This window comes from Leguminivora glycinivorella, chromosome 24, assembly GCF_023078275.1.
Source record: "Leguminivora glycinivorella isolate SPB_JAAS2020 chromosome 24, LegGlyc_1.1, whole genome shotgun sequence".
Lineage (NCBI taxonomy): Eukaryota > Metazoa > Arthropoda > Insecta > Lepidoptera > Tortricidae > Leguminivora > Leguminivora glycinivorella.
Genome location: NC_062994.1, coordinates 3,224,609 through 3,237,164, shown reverse-complemented (window position 1 = coordinate 3,237,164; position 12,556 = coordinate 3,224,609). Strand labels below are relative to the sequence as shown.

Sequence of the window (12,556 nt, the reverse complement as noted above, 5' to 3'; positions counted from 1 at the left end):
ACACGTGCGAAAAGGAAATTCGTTACTCGTGTCGATTAACAACACTTTCTTCGGTCATGTTTTAATTTATTTCCACTCGTTAAGAACTTCTTTTTTTCAGGCACTTGTATCGTAATGTACTATTTGACGTATTGCAATTGCACATACATCATCGTTATCATACAATAATCTGACAAGTTGTAACAGGTCTAATGATGATTGCAGGTACTCAGCAGTGTCCCAGCCCCTGGACAATCCAGAAAGCCCACAGTCCTCCGCTCCTCATCAGGAACAATTCACCAAAGAGCAACGGAACTCTGTGCTGCACACTAAAGTATTACCGTTCTTGGCACTTAACGAGGTAACTACGAACATAATGCTTATAAGGTGCCGTAGGTTCAGAGAGACATAATTATGTATAAATAAAATAAATAACAATTCATATGTAACTAGACTCCTTAACTCAAATAATCTTTTCAATTTAAGATTAGCAGTTAAGTATGTTATATTATAAATGCATGTACGTTTCTTAGAAATAAACAGATTAAATTTTTTTTTTTAGAGCGAACTTTTTGAAAATTCGTAGCGCTTTATGATATGACAATACAGTTGGCGAAAAGTATCAAGCGATTGCAAATATAACTCAAGGGCTAAAAATATTCGCTTAAAAATGCGCGATTGGGTTATGTTCAAATGTATCTATTTTTTTTGTTAACACTCACAATTAAAATTTAAAAACATGAAATCTATTAGACAATAACTAGCGGGTTATTGTACGAAATTCCTTAAAGGTAACTTTAAAATGGATTCTCAGTCTACTGCCTAAGACAATTCCCATATAGGTATACTTATCTCTTTCTATCCTGAATAGGTTTTCATAGGCGAGAGCGTGACATCACGGGTATCCCTACTCCGACTTCAAATAGACAAGGGCGCGTGGACTCACACGAAAAGCTCAGGGCTCTGCGTGAGCACTGGAACCGGCAGTACTTCATGGCATTACAGGTATCTCCCACGGTTACCATTGAAAAGAGCGAGACAAAAAATGAGGTACCTATATTTTGTTACAGCCTGACAAAAATGAGTAGAAAATAATAGGGGCGCCACTGTCTATGTAGACGGTTTTGCATGTGGCAACTATTGAGTCACTTTTGTATGAGAAAGTGTTGCTATGATAAATAAAAATAGTTCAATTTCTACCCTTTTTTGCTGAGCTGTAGTACCCAGTATTGTCATACAAGATCTATAGCTGTGAGCGTCATTACATAGTATAAAATTAAGTCGTAGTTTGTCTGTATGTCACTATGTATGCTTAGATCTTTAAAATTATAACATGGTGTGACAGATGAAATAAAAAGGACCGTTCAAATTTTGCATAGTGACTGTTGAGGTCATAATGAACAAAATTTATTATGGGACCAATGCTGAAATCGCACAAAAAAATTTGGCTGTTCCATACATTTCGACTGTCATGATGCCGCTTATTTCTAAGGAATAGACAATTTTTTTTCGCGATCTCATTATTGGTCCCATAATAAAGGTTGTTCATTATGACGTCAATAGTCACTATAAAAAGTTTCAATGGTCCTTTTTATTTCACCCTGTATAACATTTATATCAGCCCAGTGTGGGAGCACCATGAGATTTTTTAAATTTCCGACTATTTTAATATTCCATGTGTCTCATTTTGGTTGTTGGCTATAAATCGATTTTTTTTCTAGTATAAATTGCCTTCGCACCCACTCAGTGCTAGAGCTGATGAAGATACTCTCCAAGGGAGGCATAGCCGTGGACACTACGTTAGAAAAAGCGAGGGAAGTCGCGGAGAAATATAATCAGAAACTCATGTTTGCTGCGGGTTTGTATATATAATTTTACATGCTTTGTTATAAAACATAATATATACAACATATATCATATACAATCACGCCTGTATCCCATAAAGGGGTAGGCAGAGCACACGAAACTACCAAAGCTTCAGTGCCACTCTTGGCAAAAAGGGGCTGAAAGAAAACGAAACTGTGACATTGCAGTGACAGGTCGCCAGCCTCTCGCCTACGCCACAATTTAACCCATATCCCACAGTCGCCTTCTACGACATCCACGGGAAGAAAGGGGGTGGTGAAATTCTTAACCCGTCACCACACAGGGTTATAAAACAAACCTTTATCTTGTGCTCATAGATTTCAAAATGGTGTATTAAAATGAATTACGAATTAATTATTTATTAGACGTGTAACAGTATCGGGCACTTGAGCCTGATATACATACACTAGTAATGGATATTTCCTTCTAAAATCGCGGCTATAAATACATTTCCATGAGTAAATGATTTATGTCCATTATTGGGTCCTTGTCCATTACTGGTGATGTTCTATTTATACATATTCCTGTTTTTTACATTTATAAACAAACTATTGTAAGCCTTCACACCAGTAAGGTCAAAATTGAGTATATATATTCACACATTTTTTAGAAGAGTGACGGCAATTAGACCTCCTATTTTTTATAATAATTGGAAAACATCAAATTACATCTGCGACCGATGCCACTAGGCTTAGATTGAAATTATAAAGGGGGAAATGTCAGTCTTGGGTGAGATTTGAACTCACGGCCTCTGGATCGATACTCCCGCGCTCTGCCAACTGAGCCACCAAGACTTCCAAGCCAGCGAAATTTTCCACTACTTAGTGCGTTTTCACATTATCCGATCCGATATCGGATGTAGGTATCGAGACAAACCTTATTGGTTTAACGATACTATGTAAATTAATTAAAGATTTATGTTTGTAATTACCTTTAAAAAAAAATGTCGGACCGATATTCCATACATTACAGGCGCCATTTTCTATTGAAAACCTTCCGACATCCGATATCGGATCGGATAATGTGAAAACGGTCTTAGGTCAATGGGACCCGTAGTTCCATGCCATATTGGAAATCCACCAGTTACGATGCGCTAACCATCCAAGGCCGACATTTTCCTCTTTCACATTTATTTTAAGCTATTAATTTTAATTTGAGAGGAGAGTAACGAAGAAAGTATATGAAAAAAGAGTGGAAGGGTCAGTTGGAAGTGGAAGACCTAGGCGAACTTTTCTTGATCAAATCGGGGAAATATTGCAAAAAGGCCAGGTCAGAAGTACTCGAAACCGACGAGCGTGTATGAGAAACGTTATGAAAGTGTGTGAAGCGAAAGTGGTTTGTCAGGATCGTAGTAAATGGAAATCCGTGATCTCTGCCTACCCCTCTGGGAAACAGGCGTGATTGTATGTATGTATGTAATTATAATTTATCTATTTTCTTCAGATTGTGACAAGCTAGCCTACTCCGTCCGAGAATATATAACATTTGAAGACTGGCCGGTGCCGAGAGGTCTCAGAGTACGCGACAGAGCCGACACGGTCAGAGTCAAGTCACACTGCGTTGACGCTGGTAAGTGACTCGAATAAACCTTTACATCATTTATTATTATTTAATATACAAGTAAATAAATTAAATAATATAAATAAATAAATAAATAAAATAAATATTATAGGACATTGTTACACAGATTGACTAAGTCCCACGGTAAGCTCAAGAAGGCTTGTGTTGCAGGTACTCAGACAACGATATATATAATATATAAATACTTATATAGATAGAAAACATCCATGACTCAGGAACAAATATCTGTGCTCATCACACAAATAAATGCCCTTACCGGGATTCGAACCCGGGACCGCGGCGCAGCAGGCAGGGTCACTACCGACTGCGCCAGACCGGTCGTCAGATATACTACTACTACTACTAGAGAATATACTATTTATTATTTAAGGATTAAGATAAAATGGCGGAAAAGTGCGAAAAAACAGGACGATGGCGATTTTTAGTATGTGATTTAGGCTGATTTTTTCGGAGTTAGTAATTAGTTTATGTTTAAACATTTTATCATAAAGGTTTCACAAATAGTGTACCTTTTTAATAGTAGTATTTTTTTTTAATAAAACACCAATTACGATATATTTATATAAATAAGTTTTGGCCTATTTAATTTCTAACACTGATTTAGTATTAAAATCGCTATTAAATGTTTTTTTTATTATTTTTCCAAGAGTAAAAAAACCATTGTCTATCACATATATTAATATCTCGTTAAAAGAAAAATCCATGCATTTAAGGGTTAAAATATCAAATATTAATATTAGCGCCATCTAGCCGAGCGTCCCCCAAAGGTGTATCGCCATCTTGGTCACCGTACCTTTTTCTGTATGGTTTTGAGGTACGTTTTTTTCTTAGACTTCATCTGTCTATACAGAGTTACATATGTCTTTGGTTCGTGCCAGAATAATATCTAGGTATAATTATTACGACTATATCTTGGGACTATAATTATAAAGTAATTTCTTTATTTTAATAAGACTTACCTATGTAACAAATTAAATTGTATGCCTAAATGTATAAAATGTTAATAAGATTTTTGAATATTAAAATGTTATAATAAAATTGTTAATTAAGATGATAAGTAGCTCTGTAACTATAATTTAATAATTGAAATATTTTGACGTGTAAAAAATGTAAATTTTTATCAATAAATGTATCTTATCTTATCTTATCTTACTCAGACAATCTCTATGGAAATGTCCTGTAATATTTATTTATTTGCTTTTTCTCAGGTCTAGTGATAGACGGCAGCGTCTCCTTTCCCTTCAACGACGGCACCGAAGCGCTACTCGAGATTCACCCCGAAGACGCGCTCATGACTGTACACATGGACGATTCTCTGCCGTATTGATGGTGACTGTACCATATTATTGAAGGTATCCCGTAGAATTCACTAGCTTTTACCCACGGCTTCGCTCGCGTTAACCCGACGTCTGTTTCTGTCATAAACTTGTCATAAAATAATTGACAACATTTCATATTTTTGAGTACTACTTTTTATTGTTTGGTTTGAAAGAACTTAATACTAAAAGATACACGTATTTTTTTATTTTTCCAAAAACTGCTATTTTAATGAGAAAATCCCTTCTTATTACTACTTCGAGCAGAAAGAGCGTAAGTTACAAACGTCAAGACACAGCTTCGTGACGTCACATGTGTTGTTTCATACACCTAAGAAAACGACAAAATCATTTCTAAACTGACTGTCAAGTGTCACTGTCAACCAATAGTGAATGACTACGAACCATAGACTGAGCCATGAAATTTTTAATATCTTTGCTACGAACTGTGATAAGTGTCACTGTCAAACTCAAGTGACATCCCAACTGGAAGATTTTTTTGTTATAGTGGCAGCTCTAAATCAGCTATTTGACGTCACTTCCCCTTTAAACTATTTTTAAGATTTTTTATACTAAAAATACGGAAAAAAAATTTAAAAAAATATTTATGTGATCTACAAGCGTATATCTCGAAATGGTTTTCGATTTAGGGACATTGAAAATTTTGAAACGTTGTCAATTAACTTTGACATATGTTTATAAAGTCCAACGCCATATGTTAGGATCCTTATCAAACACAGACGAAGGGCTCCCCCCCTCCATTTTAGGGAAGTAGAGGGTTAGAAAAAAAGTAGCCTATGTCACTTCATCCCTTCAACTATGTCCAATTAAAAAATCACGTCAATTCGTCGCTCCGTTTTGCCGTGAAGGACGGACAAACAAACAGACACACTCGCTTTCCCATTTATAATATTTGCATGGATTTTATAGAGTGCTCAGTCACTAACGTTTCGTATGTTTTTTTAGTTTAAATATTTAAATTTTAGGTATGTACTTTTTACTTACCTTACTTTCGCGACATGTTTCAAGTCCCGTGGGACTCGAACATACATATATTATTTAAAAATATTTTAAGCGGGTTACACACGTGTTAAGTTGATGTAACGTTCGACATGTTTCGATCCAATTCCGAGGATCTTTCTCTTCATTTTTAACCCCCGACGCAAAAACGACGGGGTGTTATAAGTTTGACGTGTCTGTCTGTCTGTCTGTGTGTGTCTGTGGCATCGTAGCTCCCGAACGGATGAACCGATTTAGATTAATTTTTTTTTGTCTGAAAGCTGAATTAGTCGGTAGTGTTCTTAGCCATGTTTCATGAAAATCGGTCTACTATGTCGCGGTCGGGGGTTTTTTTAATTTTTTTTCTTTTGGTATGCGCGCTCTCGACACGTAAAGGCCGGGTCGCTACTCTTGAGATCCTCGGAAATGGATCGAAACATGTCGAACGTTATACCGACTTAACACGTGGCTAACCCGTTTAAAATATATTTAAATGTTTCGAGACATATGGAGACCCATCGCCAGGCGTGAGTGCTCGCAGCGGCTACACTCCGTGCACTGAGTTTCTCAGTTTACTTAGATTAATTTCTGCTTATATTGATTTCTCTGACAAAGGAGTGTTTGTAATCTTTACATAAATAATATTTTCTAGGTATGAAATTATATATAAATAAGTATAGTGTGATTTCAGCGAGTAAATTCTATGAAAAATATATTTATGTACATACAATTATTAAAATTGAAATATCTTCACTATTTCTGATAAAAAAGTCGACCGGCCTACTTAGCTAGTGACCCTGCCTGTTAAGCCACGGGCCTGGGTTCGAATCCCGGTCCGGGAATTTATTTGTGTGATGTGCACAGATATTTGTTCATGAGTCATAGATGTTTTCTATGTATATAAGTATTTGTATATTATATATAGACCGTCAACCAAATCTTGTCACTAGCAAAAGGCGGCAAATTTGAAAAATCGCGGGCTAGCAACACTAGTTTTGAAAATCGGTGGAAATTCGCGTGTCATTTGTCTCTTATCTGTGGAAATCTCCACCCTACCAAAAAGAGAAATAACTAGCACATATCCGTCCCTTTTTAATACATTATCTAATTTGTAAGGAAGGGGCGAGCCCCTTGAAAAAAAAAATATCTGTGGCTGTTCGACGTACATTGCTGGTTTTTGTTCGTTTCATAGGGATACCATACTTTAGTTTGATGTACATTGCTACTGCCAAAATTTGGTTGACAGGCTATATATCGTTGTCTGAGTACCTGCAACACAAGCCTTCTTGAGCTTACCGTGGGACTCAGTCAATCTGTGTAAGAATGTCCTATAATATATATGTATTTGTGAAAATACTCGCTGTTCAAAATTATCTTCACCTGTGATTTGTGCTTACGTTTTTAAATGCCCTAATGCAAGACTGATTTATTTTGCATTGTATTTAGTTTGTTATAAGTTTGTGTAGTTTTAAGATATCATGATTGCAGCTAAAAGTCACAAATAAATATTGTACAGTTATCAACTCAGCTGAGTTTACAACGTGCCAAAAGTGTGTATATGTCGCAGTAAGATAGATAAAGCCGTTATATAGTCATAACCCTAGGGATATAATTATATGTCGTAACATAGTTAAACGAAAGCGATTAATTGCTATCTTACTAGGAATATAACTATAATACGTTACTAGTTTAGTGATATAATTATATGACTGGATTCAGTTTAGTGAAATGATTGTAGGCAGGAGTGCGGCCGTGCGGCGGAGGTATAGTTATAACCCTAGGGATATAATTATATGCCGTAACATAACGATATCACAGAAAAAGTGGCTAAAATTCAATAAATAATTATGCACGAAAACTCAACCGTGACGGGAACGACAACTGATGCCGAACGACTTCCCTGTGGTAGCGGGTAAGCTCCCGCCCCCGTCTCCACTGCACCCCCGCACTACACTGCTACAATTATACTACTGAACTTAATCCAGTAATATAACTATATTACTTAACTAGAGACGTATTATAATTATATCCCTAGACTAAGTTTAATCCAGTGATATAATTATATAACTAGGGTTATAACTATACCTCCGCCGCACCGCCGTAATCCATGGCTACAATAATTTCACTAAACTGAATCCAGTCATATAATTATATCACTAAACTAGTAACGTATTATAGTTATATTCCTAGTAAGATAGCAATTAATCGCTTTCGTTTAACTATGTTACGACATATAATTATATCCCTAGGGTTATAACTATATAACGGCTTTATCTATCTTACTGCGACATATACACACCTTAATGTAAAGGCAATAAACTTCTGTGTACATGCTTTTGTCACTTTTTATTCACAGCTGTGTTGTTGACTGTACATTGTATTTACTATTCATTTCTAAAAAAAAAATAAGTTTATAAGAAAAAATGGATTGAATTAATACTTCTCTAAAAATGTCAATATTTTTGCCATAATTAGTTCTCAGTTTTTTATACCGAGATAAGTGCAATGAACTTTTTTAAATTTAGGTTTCCTTGTGACACGATAAATATTTGTAAATCAAGAAATACTGTAAAAAATATTTTATCTATATTAACAATGTTCACACCCGAAGGAAAAATTGAAGGTCATGAATTAAAATAGTACATTACGATGCAAGTGCGTAAAAAAGGAAGTTCGAAACGGGTGGCGATACATTAAAACACGACCGAAGGGAGTGTTTTAAATACACACGAGTTACGATTTTCCATTTCGCACGTGTGTCATACGCAGAGGGCGGAATTGCTCATGGCAAAAATCAAACGTCAATAGAGTTGGAATGTTAAATTTTATCGACATTTTCAGCTATCGATAAATTCAGTCTCCTTTTACATTTCTGACTTTAACATTAACCTCTTTGATTAGCTATTCGACCATTTGATTTTGACCTCTTTGATTAAATTAAAAGTAAATTGTATGACATATAATTACCATTTCTGTCACTAGTCCTTTTGAAACTAATTCACGTTTGAAAAAAATGGTTAATCCAAAACGAAAAACAGTCAACAAATGGATAAAGAAGTATCCTTGTCGTACTTACGTCGACAACAACTCAACAATATACTGATAATTTCAGTGTAATCGATAGTCGATAGAATTTAACGTTCCAACTCTATTGACGTTTGATTTTTGCCATGAGCAATTCCGCCCTCTGGTCATACGACGTTTTACAGTACTAATGGCCATTTTGAGGGTTTACTGGTGAAACCCGATAAATCGAGATAATTTGTCCTTGAAATAACAACATTGTGGAAATTGTACATACTAGTTTGAATTTCAAAAAAACAGTTTGTTCAACTGATCGGGTTACATAAGTAAACCCTCGAAGTTTTAATTTTTCGACATAGTTGCGTAATGAGCCCATTACCTAACTAATGCGGTAATATAACGCCATGTGTACTGTAAATGTATTTAAATTGCATTCTTGTGATGTTCCTTAAGACATAGTGTTTGTTTTTATGATTCCATTTTTATGCTTCCAATACTTTTTTATTGCCAATATGATTGGTTTAATATACTACAGTTATAAAATAACAATGATTTTAATTTATATTAATACTCGCTTTTCACTATGGTTCATAGTCATCATATGCCATCAAAGAGGATCGAGTATTATAGAGTGTTACTGTCAAAGTATAGACCACAGTGCATAGACTACCATCTCTCGACGCAAGCTTAAAACTTTTGAACCTCAGTTTTGACAATTTGGCCCATATTGTTAGCTTGATATGTGTTAAAATTAGAGCCATCAAAGACATATATAACTCCGTATAGACAGATAAAGTCTAAGAAAAAAACGTCCATGGGTCCATGGGTTGCGGTGACCGCTTTACATCAGGCGGGCCGTATGCTTGTTTGCCACCGACGTAGTATTAAAAAAAAACCTCAGTACCATACAGAAAAAGGTACGGTGGCCTAGATGGCATTACACCTTTGGGGTACGCTCAGCTAGATGGCGCTAATACTAATATTTGACATTTTAACACATTAAGCTAAGAATATGGGCCAAATTGTCAAAACTGAGGTTCAAAAGTTTTAAGTCTATGTCAAGAGATGGCAGTCTATGCACTGTGATTACACATTTTACTTCAACAGTAACTCTCTATGATACTCGATCCTCTTTGGAGCCATCTAGCCAAGCGTTCCCCAAAGTTGTAAAACGCCATCTAGGCCATCGTATCTTTTTCTCTATGGCTTTGAGGTACGTTTTTTTCTTAGACTTCATCCGTCTATACGGAGTTACATATGTATTTGTATGGCATTGATTCGTCATCGTAACTAGTTACGCAACAGGTAAAGAGTTACGTAGGCTGACAGTCAATAATCGTCCATAAGCTACGGTGACTGCTTAACATCCGGCGGGTCATATAATATATTAACCTTGTCTGCCACCGAGTGCTTAATATTTTTCCTTGTAAGTTTTTGTTAATTTATTTATTGACACTATTGCGTAGTAAAAAATATACAGTTACAAAAGGCGGATTTAATGCTTTAGGCCAAACAGAGAAGATCAAAAAAGTTGCGGGATATGTAACTAACACTTATGTTACACAATAATAGGCGCACTACATATCGTCACTACTTTTAAAAAATCTCGTATCTCACGCTGTTCCTCAAAGTTAAAACGCAGTAAGTAAGTTAAACGCATTCCATACATACTTACTACAAATTTCTTTTCATTGACAGACGAAGATACAAGTTTTTTTAAAAGGTAGTGACGATATGCAAGAAATACATTCTTAGCTAGAGCTTGTAGTATTAAAAATGAGAAATTTTCTGATATTGATATTTTCCATTTATCATTACCTACCACAGTAACTAAAATAACATTTTTAACTCTACATGAATAAGTATTGGATATTATTAAATTAAAAGGGGACTTAATCGCGTAAAACTTACGTTTTATATTTAACCCGACGTTTCGGACATGACATTACGTCCGTGGTCACGGGTAGACTGGCTGGGAGTTGTATCAACATCTTCTAGCTGTACGAGTTTTTCGAACTACCCGCACTTGATTGTCATCAGTCACTTTTACGCTAGGGTTGCCACTCTGCCTACATACAACACTCACGACATCCGATGGTATGGGACGGGAAGTTTTCTCACGTTTACACTTGCTAATCACTGGATTCCACGAAGATGAAATCCCTTGCCCTTCATTTTGATTGAAATTACGATGTTTCCTGATTTCAATCGCTTCACGTACTTTCCTGCTATAGTAAAGACGTTCAGTTGAAAGGACTTTGGGATTATGCAGTTAAATCCAGTGGTTCGGTCCTGACTCTAGCAAATGCTCGGCAACCGCGGACTTATTTATTTGTCGTTTTTTGACCGCCGCGATATGTTCTTTGACCCTTTCCGCTATGGTGCGTTTGGTTTCTCCAATATAAGAACTACCACAGCTACAGTCAATCTTATAAACGCCTGGCGTCTGGTATGGAATAACATCCTTTGCTGACCTTAGTTGCCCCGCCACCCTCGACAACGGCATGTACACAGTCTGTATCGAATACTTCTTTAGTATGGTACCAACCTTGTCTGTCACTCCCTTGACATAGGGCATAAATGCCGGTCGTCTTGCAACATTCGGATGCTTCTTCGCAGGCTTTCGTCTCGGTTGCCGACAATCCACCCTGTACCCATTCTTCCTAAGAACCTCCTGAATGTGTGACATCTCACTCTCTAAAAATTCAGGGTCACAAAGCTCATGTGCTCTGTTCTTTAGGGAATTAACGACGGACAGTAGGTGACGAGGGTGGTGGTGAGACTGAGCATTGAGGTATCTATCTGTGTGAGTAGGCTTCCTGTAGACAGTGTGCGCCAAGGATCCATCCATCCGACCTATCACTTTTATGTCCAGAAAAGGCAAACTTCGATCTGATTCCAATTCATACGTAAATTTCACCTTCTGATGAATGGAATTGAGATACTGGAGTAATTGCTCAACTTCTTGCTTGCCACCCGTTTTAATTTAATTTAATAATATGAGTGAAGATCGTGTTAGTTTAAATCAATATAAGTATTGGATAGAAAAAAAACAACTTTAATTTTAATGAAGTCAGTATATTTGTTAAAAAATATTGCATACAGTCTCATGCCGATATGGTTCCAGAACCCCATTGCAAAGTAAATCTAGTTACATCGTTATTAGTACACAATGAGGTAATTATGAAACACATACCGATTATATTCATTCTTGCATACAAATACACAGGGTAAGCAGGTAATATCTTATTTCAATATAAGACAAAATCATACAAAAAAAGAATTCGTAACTAGTTACAAAATAATGTTACGTAAATAGTTACAAAATAAAATTACAAAAATAAATCATCTTGTAACTAGTTACGTAAAAAGTTACAAAATAAAATTACGTAACTTTTTACAAAAATATTTTTTTCTACAAAACCATATAATGTTATCTTAATTCTGTAGCTATTTTCTTGTTTTGTCTTATATTAAAATAAGTGTAAATAAAGAGATAAATTTTAGCACCGATCGCTTAAATGGCATATAAGAAGGACTTAAATATAACTTAAGGAATATGGCATCCACAAATTATTTAAGACGGCAGAAAATTACAGAGAAGATAAAATTAAGTATTTCAGTATTCTTTTCAAAAGAACTACTACCGTTAACCCTTTTCCCGTCAGCATGAATTAAAAAATATTAGTTATTGAAATTTGAACTTCCATAGTTCTCCATAGAATTCAATTTCATATCGACCATAAATGGCTTCGTATGCAGTAAAGGGTTAATACGAGTAATAAGTAACT

At 35.7% G+C, this 12,556-nt stretch overlaps 1 protein-coding gene across 1 annotated transcript in view; it reads left to right on the top strand.

Moving 5' to 3' along the window:
- The window catches only part of LOC125238693 (NAD kinase 2, mitochondrial), a 32,212-nt gene extending 27,238 nt beyond the window's left edge, over nucleotides 1–4,974 (top strand). The window contains exons 7-11 of the mRNA XM_048146094.1: nucleotides 205–340; nucleotides 851–984; nucleotides 1,701–1,837; nucleotides 3,289–3,414; nucleotides 4,635–4,974. Coding sequence (XP_048002051.1) covers nucleotides 205–340; nucleotides 851–984; nucleotides 1,701–1,837; nucleotides 3,289–3,414; nucleotides 4,635–4,753 — 652 coding nt within the window. The 3' untranslated portion in view covers nucleotides 4,754–4,974. The remainder of the gene's footprint in view (nucleotides 1–204; nucleotides 341–850; nucleotides 985–1,700; nucleotides 1,838–3,288; nucleotides 3,415–4,634) is intronic.
- Nucleotides 4,975–12,556: the final 7,582 nt, after the last annotated feature.